The sequence below is a fragment of the Pagrus major genome, chromosome 19 (assembly GCF_040436345.1).
Source record: "Pagrus major chromosome 19, Pma_NU_1.0".
Classification (NCBI taxonomy): domain Eukaryota; kingdom Metazoa; phylum Chordata; class Actinopteri; order Spariformes; family Sparidae; genus Pagrus; species Pagrus major.
The window spans coordinates 21,184,575-21,198,538 of record NC_133233.1 but is presented as its reverse complement, the minus strand read 5'-3'; the positions used below and the strand labels follow the sequence as shown (position 1 = coordinate 21,198,538).

General features: G+C 43.9%; 2 protein-coding genes across 3 annotated transcripts in view; one reads left to right on the top strand and one right to left on the bottom strand.

The window, feature by feature from the left end:
* nck1b (NCK adaptor protein 1b) overlaps positions 1-6,653 on the top strand; it is a 30,381-nt gene extending 23,728 nt beyond the window's left edge. For both annotated transcript variants that reach the window (XM_073487787.1, XM_073487788.1), the window contains 2 exons: positions 3,115-3,869; positions 5,358-6,653. In XM_073487787.1, coding sequence (XP_073343888.1) covers positions 3,115-3,869; positions 5,358-5,558 — 956 coding nt within the window. In that variant the 3' untranslated portion in view covers positions 5,559-6,653. The remainder of the gene's footprint in view (positions 1-3,114; positions 3,870-5,357) is intronic.
* A 3,110-nt stretch (positions 6,654-9,763) lies between these two features.
* bdh1 (3-hydroxybutyrate dehydrogenase, type 1) lies at positions 9,764-13,698 on the bottom strand. Its single transcript, XM_073488294.1, has 5 exons — positions 13,233-13,698; positions 12,842-12,952; positions 12,268-12,409; positions 12,008-12,160; positions 9,764-10,975 (listed from the first exon to the last, which is right to left on the bottom strand). The coding sequence occupies exons 1-5, from the start codon at positions 13,443-13,445 to the stop codon at positions 10,509-10,511; spliced, it is 1,086 nt and encodes a 361-aa protein (XP_073344395.1). The 5' UTR covers positions 13,446-13,698; the 3' UTR covers positions 9,764-10,508.
* Between the last annotated feature and the right edge of the window lie 266 nt (positions 13,699-13,964).

Below are 13,964 nucleotides of genomic sequence, written 5' to 3'. Positions count from 1 at the left end.
ATAGGTCTCCATTAATGAGATCAAATTGTCTCCAAAGTTCAACTTCAGTGAACTCACAAACATGGCAGAGTATCAGGAAGTTTTCTCCTAAATCAGTTGCTGTCATTTGAGCAGAATGCAGCTGTGTCCACCATTAAAAGACGGTGGCCTTGCTCTAAGCAGCCCCAATGCTGCCTGTTTGGTGTAAAAGCCTGACAAGATAATAGCTGCTGCCAGATTGTCAAAAGAAGCACAAACTCACGGTTGTTCTCGGCGGCCACACAAGTGAATTCTCGACAATTAACCTGCAACAAGCAATCCTTATCTTCTCCCAGTATCGTCTACCTATAGTTGTGCAGGCAAATCCCAACTTCCCCTTCATTGCCTTGGCTTAGATTGAGCATCTAGTCAAATGCAATGGTCTTTGACTCTGTGCTTTTTTAATGCAAAATGTTCGTGTGAGTGTAGCAGGAAGCAGGGAATAAAATCTCTGACAGGGGACACTGATAAGGGCTCTGTTACCTGGCCGGAGAGATAAAATGTTAAGCTCTCAGTTGTCCCCGCTCTCAGCTGGAGCTAAAAGATAGTTTATTTATGCAGGGTTGACCCCTAACCTTTGTTTGGAGCTAACTAGGTCATTTCCAACCGTGCACGGAATACATCCTGGGGCTTGCACCTGCACGAACATGTTTCCTTGCTCAACATGTGATATTTTAGCTGTAGATTCTGTCAATGTTGTATCATTTTAGACACTTGTGTTGTATTTTAGTATCTATATTTAAAGGGGCACTGTGTAGTTTCGGAAAAGGAATTTAAATTCAGAATTTTTATATTTACAATATTAATACAAACTCAGAAATATAAATTTTTTCTATGACTGAATAAACAAGCTGTCCTCAGAGGAAAATAAGGTCCCCAGAACACTGTTTGAAGCTAGAAAGGTGGCAGGGTCCGCCACATATAAACAAAGTAAAACAGTATGAAATTGTGTTGTCCTCTAAGGTCAGGTTGTTTATTCAGTTTATTCAGTCATGAAAACAAAGAGGGTTTGTTTATTATGAACATCTTTCTCTTCTGATTAAGATGTCTTCCCCAAAACTACATAGTCTTTTATGTTATGTTTTAATATAAATATATATATTTATAGATATACAAATGTTTTGATCTTTTTGCAGTTCCCCCTTTGAGTTATTCGCACTGCACCGAGACATAACCAGACCTAACCTCCGCACACAGACATCAGCTCTTAACACCCTGTCTGGAGTCTGTAGTTATGTACAGTGTGTGTGACTAATAACAGGGTCTACCTGGAAGCAATTTGACGTTGGACTCTCAGCACTACCATGAAATTTGTCTGCTCTCCTGGAGTCACGGACACCTTTCCGTAACAGTTTGTCTGTGGTGAAACAGGTTCAGTACGGCGTTGTGACAAATTAGTCACGTTCCTCGCTTGGCAAACAAACACAGACTACACCCTGCCTTCCTGTATAATTTCACCAAGCTGACTTTGGATTATGCAAGTACCGTAATAGCCTTTGCAAACGTAATCAGAAATAGATAGCACTGGTCTGATCACTGTGTCTGGGATCAATGTCTACCTCGGCTTCAGTCTGGTTTTGTCTGCATCATCCATTATGCCGTAGATCTGTCATAATAACAGTGATTTCACACTAGCTTTGCAAGAATTAGCAAAAAGGTGCAAGTAATGTATAGAGAGATCTCGCTGTGAGTGTTAGAACAAATTTCTGGAAAGTTGGAAGTAGCTGTGATCTCACCCCGGCGTCCACTGCTAGCTACGCATGTGCTTCATACAACTGTTAGCATGCCAGGCTGCCAAGTGGAAATTCTTGTCCAGTAAGACGATGACCACAAGCCTGCCAAAGCTCGGCCTCCGGGCTCCATAACCCAGGAGAAGGCTAAAGGGCCTGGTAATCCCCCTTCTGTTAGCCTCTGGGCTGTTTAGAGACGGCGCCGCTGAATGCAGGTCTTACACTCCCGCACACAAGAGGTTTGACTGCACCCATGATAGAATTCAGTCTGTGGTCATTCCCTGTTTGACTGGAAACAGCCAGAAAAGGAAAAAAAGCTAGTTCTCTGCTAAACCACACTTGATAAAGTCTTGATAAGTACACACATTTTAATCATCCCCGCTGTACGCTGGAGTCAAACGGTCAGCTCAGTGGGGTGTACTGGGGGTTGGGAGGAATGAGGGGGAAGTGGAGGGTTTGTGTGGGCAGAGTGTTGGCAGAAATGGGACGGAGTTTGGTATCCAGCTGCTGTGCAAGCGAGGCCGCAGGTGTCAGGTCAGCCGAGGTGATTAGCGCAATGTGATTAGCAGCAGTGAAATGTGACCGAACAGAGTTCAAGCAAGTGTATTTTGTAATTAATTACAATGTTGGGCAGCAGTAATTTGATGATCAGGGCGCACTTTTTTAGTTTCCACAGGATTCATAGGGCCATGCCAAAACAAGTTTTCATCCCACTCAGCCACACCAGCATTGCTTTTTTGTTTCCTCAGCACCTAGGCCTAATCCTCAAGAATGTATTTGGACTCAGACTGAGGGGGGGGTTAGGGCACTGTAATGTGGAAAAGGAATGATTTTTAGCCCTACTTAGCCGCCCTCCCTGTATTTCAGCACAACCCCTAATGCTTATTATCGCTGCCTGGTATTTTTCTGGGGGTTTTTTTCTCCTCCCTTAAATTTTCAGAGGTGTTTTCTAAATGGTGTGTGTGGTTTTTATTTTTTTGTTGAGACTTGTTCCACACGAGTGGGAGGATGTGAAAAGTGGAACTCCAGTGAGTCGTGTTTTAAACACATTTTCATACTGTTTTACTTTGATTATATGTGGCGGACCCTGCCACCTTTCTGGCTTCAGTGTTCTGGGGACCTAATTTTCCTCTGAGAACAGCTTGTTTAATCAGTTATGGAAATAATAAATATTTCTGAGTTTGCATTATTACCTCATCAATATTGTAAATATTAAAAAATCTCAGTCTACATAGTGCCCCTTTTAAGTTGAATCACACAAAATCACCTGAAGGCCTGTGTGCCTACTTGCCTTATTCACTGGACCTAATTGTGTCTGATGTTTTCTGTGTCGACTCTTACACCTTTTCTTGATCATGTTCTCTAGGAATCGGGAAGGTGAAGGGCAGAAAAGGGGGGATGAGAGACACAGCCTCCACCGCCGACACAGACATGTACGCAGATAACGGCGAGCGGCTGTACGACCTCAACCTGCCCGCCCTGGTCAAATTCAGCTACACAGCAGAGCGCGAGGACGAGCTGTCTCTGGTGAAAGGCACGCGGGTGGTGGTGATGGAGAAGTGCAGCGACGGCTGGTGGCGCGGTAGCTACAGCGGACGATCCGGCTGGTTTCCATCCAACTACGTGACGGAAGACGTGGACGGGACGGCGGGGGGAGGGGGCATGGGCGGGCTCGGAGACTCGGCCGGATCGCTAACAGAGAAGCTGGCGGCCGTGGTGAACAACACAGCGAACGGGAACAGAGTGCTGCACACGGTGCAGGCGCTCTACCCTTTCAGCTCAGGCAATGACGAGGAGCTAAACTTTGAGAAGGGCGAGGTGATGGAGGTCGTGGAGAAGCCAGAGAACGACCCGGAGTGGTGGAAGTGTCGCAAAGCGGACGGACAGCTTGGCTTGGTGCCTAAAAACTACGTCACTGTGCTAGACTCCACCTCCCATAAACCCGCAGCAGGGCCCGCCGGGCCGCCCACACCTGACTGTGACTACATCTCGCCTTCAGGCAGCGGGCGCTTCGCGGGGAAGGAGTGGTACTACGGAAAGGTGACGCGCCACCAGGCGGAGGTGGCCCTCAACCAGAGAGGCATCGAGGGAGACTTCCTCATCCGAGACAGCGAGTCATCGGTCAGTAGCTTACACCTACTCATCCAACCACAGTTTACAGCGTTAAAGCCCCTTCACACTGTTATTTTGAAAAGATGAGAGTTGAGGTATATTATAACCATGTATGGGTGACATGAGAGCGTTGAGTTGGCTTGGAAACACCAACAACTACAGTAAACACCCATGCTGCTCTGCTGTCTGCTCGTTTGTTCACACAACAGAAAACTTTGCAATAAGATTCCATTTCCTGTTCGTGTAAGGGTAGGCTACTGAAACCGCACAGGATCATAAATATCCATGAGTCAAAATATACAGGAAATCACAACAATTATTCAACTATAACTTTCTCGTTAACACTTATTATCATGCAACAAAATAATACACTTGCTAGTTGTAAATGGCACTTACAATTGTGTCTGGATGCAAAAAAAAGATGCATAAATTACTACTTTAAAACCCAAATAGATTGGGCAAACAAAACGGACATAAACGTGCGTTGTGTTTTCATTCTAAGCTGGGCTGCTTCTCAAGTTCTGGTGAGGATGGCTGACTGTGAGCAAAGATGATGAAAGTAAATGTATCCGTTATTTTAATTATTGATCATTACAAATGCAAATAAGTACCAGGTGGTCACACAATGAGAACAAATCAATCGCGTCTACAAATTGCATGCATTAAAGGTCCAGTGAGTAGGATTTAGTGGCATCTAGCAGTGAGGTTGTAGATTGCAACCAATGAAATCCTGCTCGCATCACCCTCCCCTACAGTAGCTGCTAACAACACACAGGCCCTCTGTAGAACCAGTGTTTGGTTTGTCCGTTCTGGGCTACTGTAGAAACATGGCCGACTCTGTTGAAGACGACCTGCTGCCTCTGTAGATATAAAAGTCTCATTCTAAGTTAACGAAAAACACAAGGATTCCTAGTTTCAGGTCATTTTACACTAATGAAAACAATATTATGAATATAATTTTCCACTTCTGCCAATAGATCTGCCTAAATCCTACACATCCGACCTTTTAAGAAGCATCGATAAAAGTCTCATAATCACTTTACAGCCCTCTGAATCGAATCACGAGCTGCCTAGAGATTGCCGCTCCTATCATCTGTCCAAAATGGCGGTCCTAGACTGCACCATGAGACGCATCCACAGGCAACCGAGTCTAGAAACCAACCAGTCAGAATATCACATTAAATGACGCAGGATACAGTGGCTGCTGCGACATTTCCTGAGCTGCAGTTTTGGATAAAGTTCAGGAAACCTCTCCTTCCTTCTCTTCTGAGATTTTTCGATATACTGCATAGCAGTGTCAGCACCACAGCCAAAGCTCTTTAATTGTTTCACTGCATTTATTCATCTCGTATTGATAGCCTCACATTGACAGTGGTAAAAGATTTTAATTCGACCCGTCTCGCACAGTGTGACAAACAGTAAATTCACAACGTCCTTGTTGTCCGAAGGCGCCCCGTCTGACCACTCACAATAAAATATTTCCTTTCCTCTCCACAGCCAAACGACTTCTCCATCTCCCTGAAGGCGCAGAGCAAGAACAAGCATTTCAAAGTGCAGCTGAAGGAAAACCTTTACTGCATTGGACAGCGCAAGTTCAACTCTATGGAGGAGCTTGTTGAACACTACAAAAAGGCCCCCATCTTCACCAGTGAGCAGGGAGACAAACTGTACCTGATCAAGGCCCTGGCTGCCTCCTGATCCCTCTCTGTCACACACACACACACACACACACACACACTTACACACCTGCACACACAAACACACACCTATACATTAACTGCATCCATATATATATATGTATACATTCAGATACTTACGCCAGAACACACACTAACATTTAAACTCCCAGCCTGAGGACTTTAACACATCGTCAGGACTTAAATGCCCAGATTTGTGAGCATTCCAAGAGGAGCTGTGGATAAAGCATGGGAGAGACACGGAGGAGTGGAAAGAGGAGACAAAAGAGACTATGGACTCCTGAGAGTTGACTACAGACCTCTTGGTCGCCTATTTTAAATTATCCAGATGTGTTAGGTCATAGGCAATGCCATGTATTTCCACCTTGATATCTACTAGAGTTGCATTTAGTTTCTTTTTTTTTTTTTTTTTTGTTCATAATATATAATCTTTTTAACAGTTTCTTTTTAAAATGTGATGATTTTTAACTGTATCCAACACACGACAACCACCCGTATGAGGCATTCTGTTAGCAGATGTTAGCATCTTCAAATTCTAGCCTGTAGAGGTCTACATTTCAAGTCATTTTTTTGTGTTGTCTGTCTTAATTCGTTCTTTTACGGTCGTGGACGCACTAATCCACAACTCCTGCTAACTGCTAATCATGAATAAAAATTAAGTGACCAAAATATATTTATTGATACAATTCTGTTAGGATCACAGTTGTAGAGATCGCACGCATCTGTTTTTTTTGTTTTCTTTTGTTTTCTTTTGAGGGTTCCTCTTCAAACTAGTCGTTCAACTTTTCTTTTTGTACGACAGAACTGCTTGTCTCACATATTGCTGTATCCATATCATGTGAATGTTATAAAGCGGAGGCATCGCAGACTCCGTGGGGGCTCAACATCCCGTGACTTTTGCATGCGTGCACGCAAACAGAATAGAGTCCTCGCACCTTTTCGCTGCAGCTCTTAAAAGATGAAATTCGACAGTCCGCGTGAGTCATGAGGGGGATATAGAGGTCATGTGAAGAGTCAAAAAGTGTTTTCCCCTCTTAGACAGCTGATGCGTCCTCCCAGTGTTGCCAAAGGGGACGTTTCTCTGGGGTTAGAAGGAAGGAGGGCGAGGGGTGGGGGGGGGGGGGGAGGTGGAGCAGACAAACCCGCCAGAGCTGGGAGGGGAAATGGAGGACCAGAGGGTGATGTCACTGCTCCTGAATTAGTGATCACTGGAAGTAATGGAGGAGTTAAAGGTCACCCAGGGGTCATGGTTGCGGGGGGATATACATAGGATTTTCAGAAAACGATTCCTTACAGCTGAGTTCTGGTAAAAGCAAAAGCAAACTAAGAAGAATGCAATGCAAATGTGTGAAAACAGTGCACCTAACATATGGTTTGTAGTTACAGTAAGGTCTCTAGATGAATGGGTACTTGTTTGGGTGAAAATGGACCAAGTAGTGTTTGAATGTTTGAAGGGCAGCTAGCGCCAGCGCCTGCAATCAAAGCTGCAGCAGCGCCGGCAGGGAGCCGCTCCAACAGCGGGCTCAGGGAGATGATGATGATCACGATGCTTGCGATGATGAGTTCTCCAGCTGTGGCCAGTTGGACCCAAGTGCAGAGAAAGAGGGGGGAGAAAGAGAGGGAGGGGGAGGAAAGGGGATTTCATAGAGGAGGAATGGAAAAATGGACCCTAAAAAACAAATCTAGGGAGGAGACTTGGAGAATCTGCTCCACTAAGTAGAATATGTGGATTACCGCTCCCAGTTGTACAAGGGCGGGGAAATGAACGGAGGCCAACGCTGATGTATCATAGCTGAGGATAAAGGATTTTTTTTGGGAGGATTTTTTAAGGTCTAGTCAATCCAGGCATGCCCGAAACATGGGCGTGAACTTTTCTCGTCCCCCAGGTGATTGACACAGCTATTCACACAAGAGCCGGAGCGTTCTCTCTTATTTTGGAGCGGTTACGTATTAATTATAAACAGTGAAACAATTAGCTTTCAGTTTGATTTATGACGGGTTAAAACGGGCAAGATCTAATTATAGACCCGCAGTACCGTTTGAGATCTTAATTCAAGCAAGACAAAAACATTCCAGATTTAAAAGGATTCTGTCACGACCCGATACCTGGCAGATTTACCACTATAAGGTTCAAAATGTCAATCACAGGAATGATTCTCAGCATGGCTCGACTGCTTTTTTTGTTCATTTTAGGTCCAAATAACACGGAACAGGATTTGGGCCACTGTAAAAAACTTTTTTCCTCAGAAATGCTGACTTTTAGCTCAGAGTTCTGAGTTTAAAGTCAGAATTCTGAGAAAAAAGGCATCAATCTGAGTTTACACTGGCCCTATTCCTCTTCTGCACTACTTCTTTTTACCCTGTAACCATTATCTCACCTTGTATGTGACACTTTTGCGGGTATTCCCTTCATGTTCAGTAACCCCACCTTCCTCTTTTTGGTTACTGTAATACCAGTCACCAGATAAGTATTTGGGTTACAGGAATCCCGTCATTTATTACACCCAAGCCCTGGCTGTTGTATCAGTGCCATTTTTCTCCCTGACACTTCATGTGATGAGATAGTGTTTGCCTACAGTAGTCATGAACTGCTGTGAGCAACCCATTTTTTTTTTGTTTTTGGTGAAATTTCCTCCCCGACTTCCAGTAGTACGGCATTTGCGATATTACGCAGCATTAAAGTGACAAACGCCAACGCAGTGTGCCCCAGTTTGAGGGATTTAGGAGATTTTAATGTGCCTTCACAGCTTTCTGTCAACCAAAGGTTTAGCGTCCCCCCTTTTAGTTGTATTCTTTATCTTGTTCTTCCCACTTTCTCTCGTCACCTCTGCGTGCTATTTGGTTAAAGCTTTGCATGTGCGTCAGTTGAGTCTGATCAGTGAGCGACGTCTGAAAACATCCTTAAAGAGAAGGGTATTTCCTCATGACGTTATTGTCCAACTTTTTGTTTTTTTTTGGTCTTGCATAAAATGCCCATTAGGTGATCTTGTGTGTAGTTTCAAGTGACCTTACCTTTGCTGATTTCATCAAGTATAACTTCTTAAATGAACAGTGAATGCCTACATGTACAGTATAAAATATGTGATGTTCATTCAGAGACATAACCCCCCCTCCCTCCCTCCCTCCCCCAGGTGTGATGTAATCATGACCTGAATCTCATGTTATGAGCACCTCAAGTTAACGGTATCACACTTTGTTGGTCGTGAAGGAACTGTCACGGTTTCCGAGGAAATAGTTTTTTATTGTCTGTATGCATTTCATATAAGACTAGTGTAATAAGACATTCACTTTTGCAGTTTAGCCACTTAAATATGTAAAGAAAAAAAAATCCTGGATACTTAAATGTTTTACTTGATATTCAAATACAGAACTACAGTATCTCCCTTGCATAGATATTGTTATGAACTGGGATCATTTTACACCAACGGAGGCCGCATGAGCAGAGCCTTGTAGCTGTACAGAAATGATTTTAAATCTGCTTAAAAAAGACATTGAAGTCAGTTGCGATGGATATTATCAAGAGACTGTCAAACTATTTTTCCCCCCGTTTAAAAAAACTACAACGCAGCTGGAACCGCTTGCTCCTCGACTGCTAAACAAGCCTGAGATGATCCTTTCTGCCTGGTTTCTTGATAATATTCCGAGCAAGTGACCCCCGTGTTTAAACTTTGGTGCTTTTGTGCTGCTTACATTTCTATGGTGTTCTTTGTCTCACAAAGCTTTTTTTTTTTTTTTGTTTCTGTATGAGAGAGAGAGAGAGTGAAGAAAGCAGATCCATGCTGTGGAATGATAAAAGGCAGTGCTGTGAAATTAAATGTCATGCTCTTAATACTGTTTTTAATGGAGGGGAGATCGTCTTCAGGTGTAATAATTTAGAAGAGTTTATTAGAGTGTTCAAAAGACGTAATAAACGATACAAAAAAATGTAACGTCTGTTTGTTTTTGAGTCGTTAAATGCCGGGACTTCCATTTTCATGCATTTCTTCAGCTGTATTTTACTGAATTTCCCCTCGAAAAATTCTTCTCTGTGCTTCAGCTTTGCTATAATGTGATTTTAATACTATTAACATTATCTGAGACTGCAGATGGTTCAAGCATGAGCACAGCAGCGGTGGTTTTCTATGATGCACGTGCACCCCCTGGTGGTCATTTGTATCATTACACTTGCCAGGCCCTATATTAAATGAGACCAACAAAACACACAACCACATTTTGGTCAATTTATTTCAAATCATGACACTGTGATTGTAATATTTTTCAAAATAAAATGCTCTATTCGTTCACATTATTGTACATACAAAATATTTTTCCCACCGAGGAGGTGGGGGAGGGAAGGGGACCTTTTAGTTCGCCCATTAATCACATCAATCAACTTCGCTGTCGAAGTGGCACGCAGGATTCTCATGGCGCATGTGAGACAAAGTGGGCTTGTGTTGGCCGTTACGTAACTTTGGGGCGAGTCGAGCCAAAATCTCACCACGTTCTTACAGTAGCTGACCTTGGTTTGTTCCGGCGTCAGTCACAACAGAGCAGCAGGAGCCGTCTGTTGAGCTCTGCCAGCTTCAGACGATTCTCAGAAGACAAAACATCAGAAATATAACGGGGACAAACACGTTTTTTCAAAGATAAAACCACAAGTAATGACGACGCAGTATTTATAGCTACCAGTATGTCATAGCCCTGCTGATATCCAACACAAAGTAGTTACTACTTATCACGGCATGTATCTGTATAGATAAAAGTTATGTTGTTTTTTTTTGTCAAAGATATAAAAAGTTTCAGTTTAAAAAAATCTAAGTTTTAAGGCATGATCAGTGAATGATTGCAAGTGCTGAGGAATGTGTCGCTGAGTCCCCTCTCTAAGTTTTGTAGATCTGCGTAGTGCTACATAGTTGAAGAATAAGCTGCAATTTGATCTGAGAGGGGTGAAACAGAGGGAACAGCTTCCCTTCTAGAAGTAGAGGAAGTCGGATATGGCGCCGGGCAGATGGGTCATGAGCTGCACTCTGATCCACCAGTGGGGCTCCATGGGGTTGTACCTGGTGTAAGGACGCTTGGACACGATGGCATCAGTGATGTCATCCAGCACAGGGGCCACTTCCTTCTGCCCGCTGTTGCAGTAAGAGCGCATCAGAGCCATGTGCTGCTCGAAGTGGGCTTTCCCATAATCCTCCTTCACCTGCGCGGGTGCCTCGCTCCACAGCTTGTTGGCCGTGCTGGCCACGATGTCACGGGTCAGGATGCCGGTGGCCACGATGAAGTTCCCCGGTTCGATCACGGACACTTTGACGCCCCAGGTCTTCATCTCGTAGCGGAGGCAGTCGGAAAAAGCTTCCACGCCGTATTTAGACACGCAGTAGGGCGAGCGCATGACGTTTCCCATCCTCCCGTACATGCTGGCCAGGTTCACGACACGGCCTGCGGAGGTGTTCAGAAACGTGACCAAAACAAAACTGTATGACACAATTTGATTTAATTTAGCACCACCAGTAATGAAATTATGTAATTGCTTCTAACTCAAAGTTAAGCCCCCAGGTCCAAAGTTCAACTCTCTTCAGAGACGTTCTTAATGAGTGCACTGCCTGGAGTTGAGCTTAGATAAGCAAATAAATTAACCACATTTTCTGATGAGTCACTTATTACCAAAAAGCTGCTATTGCACCCAAGCTGAGAAATGAACTACTTTTGTACTTTCTTTTAAATATCACCTGTTTAAACTTGATTTTAGGTGACTAGCATGACTTCATAACTGGATTATAACCTGTTAAACTGGTTTTCACTGTATATTTTCATGACAGCTTTTTGTGTAACTTCTTTTCTTTGTCAATATTTTGAGAGAAATGATCAATATTCAAAGATGTGTGTTTGCACCACCCGCACAGAAGCTTTGGATGGGCAGGTTCAGGCTGGTTACGGAGATAACTTGAGTAGATTTCTCTGCAACACAATTCAAAGATGTCATAATTTCAGACCTGTTATTTCTTCACATTCTGTTGATCGTTTGAGTTGATTTTTAAATGTTTTAAGCTAAAATTCTTACATATTGCTCTTTTAACATCCTCCACAAAGTGCTGGTACAGGAAAAAGTCACTGAAACATACCAACACCTTTGTAATAATATTAATATCTGTGCATGCTCAGAAAGAAAATCTGATTGAACCATCAAATGCGGATATAAAATTGTTTTAAATAAGTGATATCTAAGTATCAATACTTTTGACAACCTTATCAGCATCCCTCACAGAAATCATGGGACACAACTCATTGGTCAGCTGCATAGGAATTCTAAGAATGTTTATAATCCTAGAAACTAGGAAAATGTCGAATCCAAGGCGCTTTTCCCTTTAAGTGTTTGCAGTTCTGCTGTTTTGGACACTATTTAACTTATTCAAGTATGTATGTCACAAAGATTTAACGTGGGATATACAGTGTTATTTTCCAGCTTCTGACCTTTGGCCCTTCGGATTAGCGGCAGTACAGCCTTGGTGACCCTGATGGTGCCCCACAGGTTGACCTCTGACACCTGCTTGTAGGTGTCCATGGGCGTGAACTCGACATCTCCGAAGGTTGACACGCCAGCGTTGTTCACCACAGCCCACAGACCTGGGTCATGACCAGTGAAAGATTGTCAGAGAGGGGGGAAGAAGAGTTTGTGAATGAACGCATACACCGACCTTTAATCTGAGTTAGTGAATACAGGACTTATTCACCCTTTTCTGAGTCAGCCAGGTTGTCTTTGATATATTCCACAGCCTGGTTCACCTGCTCGTCGCTGCACACGTCCAGCTGGACTACTTTCATGCGGTCTGAATGAAACTCCTCCAGTTCCTTTGCACCCTCTCCGTCTTTATCCTGCAAGGATGACACTTCTCCTCACCAACACATGACATTAAGATGAAGATTTAAAGGGGCACTATGTGGTTTTGGAGGAGAAATTCAAACTCAGAAATATTTTTTTTTCCATCACTGAATAAATCAGAGGAAAATAAAGTCCCTGGAACACTGTTTGAAGCTAGAAAGGGTGGCAGGGTCCGCCACATCTAAACAAAGTAAAACAGTATGAAACTGTGTTGTCCTTTGAGGTCAGTTTGTTCAGTCTTGAAAACAAAGAGAGTTTGTTTCTTTAGTTCGTTCTTCTCCAAAACTACATAGTGCACCTTTAATCTGTTTCTAATGGGACATGCAGTTACAGGCCGTGAACTTGAGAAGGACGCCTCTTGGTAGGAGCCAAACATTGAATGTTCTGACTTTCATCAGGGCTGTTGCGTTGATTTTTATCCGTACCTTGAGGAGACACCCAGCAAAGACCGTGAAGCCGAGTTTGTGCAGATGTTTGGCAAGTGCATGACCAAATCCACAGTCACAGCCTGTGACAAGCACGGCTTTCCCTTTCACCTGCAGAGAGGGGCACAACACAGTAAAGGCTTCTCCCCAAGTGATATATAAAGCTATAAAGACATGCAAAAAAAGACAATAGAATACCTTGAATGCATTAATAACTCATCTTTATCTAATACAAATAAAACATGTTGGAGCATTAACACCTCTGGTCTTCACTGTATGGATGATGCTGTGACATCTGCATCCTGTGCACGTGTCATGGGACAACACAATGTGACCTACACAGGACACGAGTTCATTATAGTGTTAGAAATTAAGTCCACTGTAACGTTACCTCCACCAGTCCTCTGGGAAGCCGAGGCGTCGCAACATACAGCACAAAAAGTGAATACAGCACAACTATGCACTCGGTGACGCTCGTCTCCGGCAAACCCAACATCCTCATCGCCGCGTTCAGCAGGGCGGGCAGTCCCAAACCCAGCACGACGGTCAGGAGGACGGAAAACGACACCAGGAGAGCCACTCGGAACGCGGAGAGCGGGGCCATCTTGACGGAATGGTGTGTTTACTTTCCCTGGCGGAGCGGTCTGTGTCGCCCACAGCACGGGTCACGGCACGCCCCCCGGATCACATCACCAAAATCCCCCCCGAGCTGCGTTCAAGTTAACGGAGACCTGGAATAAATGTGTTAGCAAGCGCTTAGCGTTAGTTAACGGTGTTAGCTTGTTACTTTCTCACACAAAACGCGTCCTGGCCTCCGCTGTGTCCAGCCGCTAGGTTTATTTGGGTTAGCTTCTAATGAAAGATACAAAAACTATTTTCGTATTTAAAAGTTCAATGGGCGTCATTAAAGTCTGGCTGTCCTATCCGGACTCAAGCGAAACCGGAAGTGGCCGGGAGGAAACCCTCTTGCCTTTTCCCCATTTTCTTCTTCTTGGTTTTGGAGACGTTTCCAGTAAACCATGACCACGGAGAGAGGCATCCCTCCTAGCCACTTCCGGTTTCGCTTGAATGCCAAGTGTTTGAAATCAATAAGTAAATACATAAATATAGACACAAACAAATA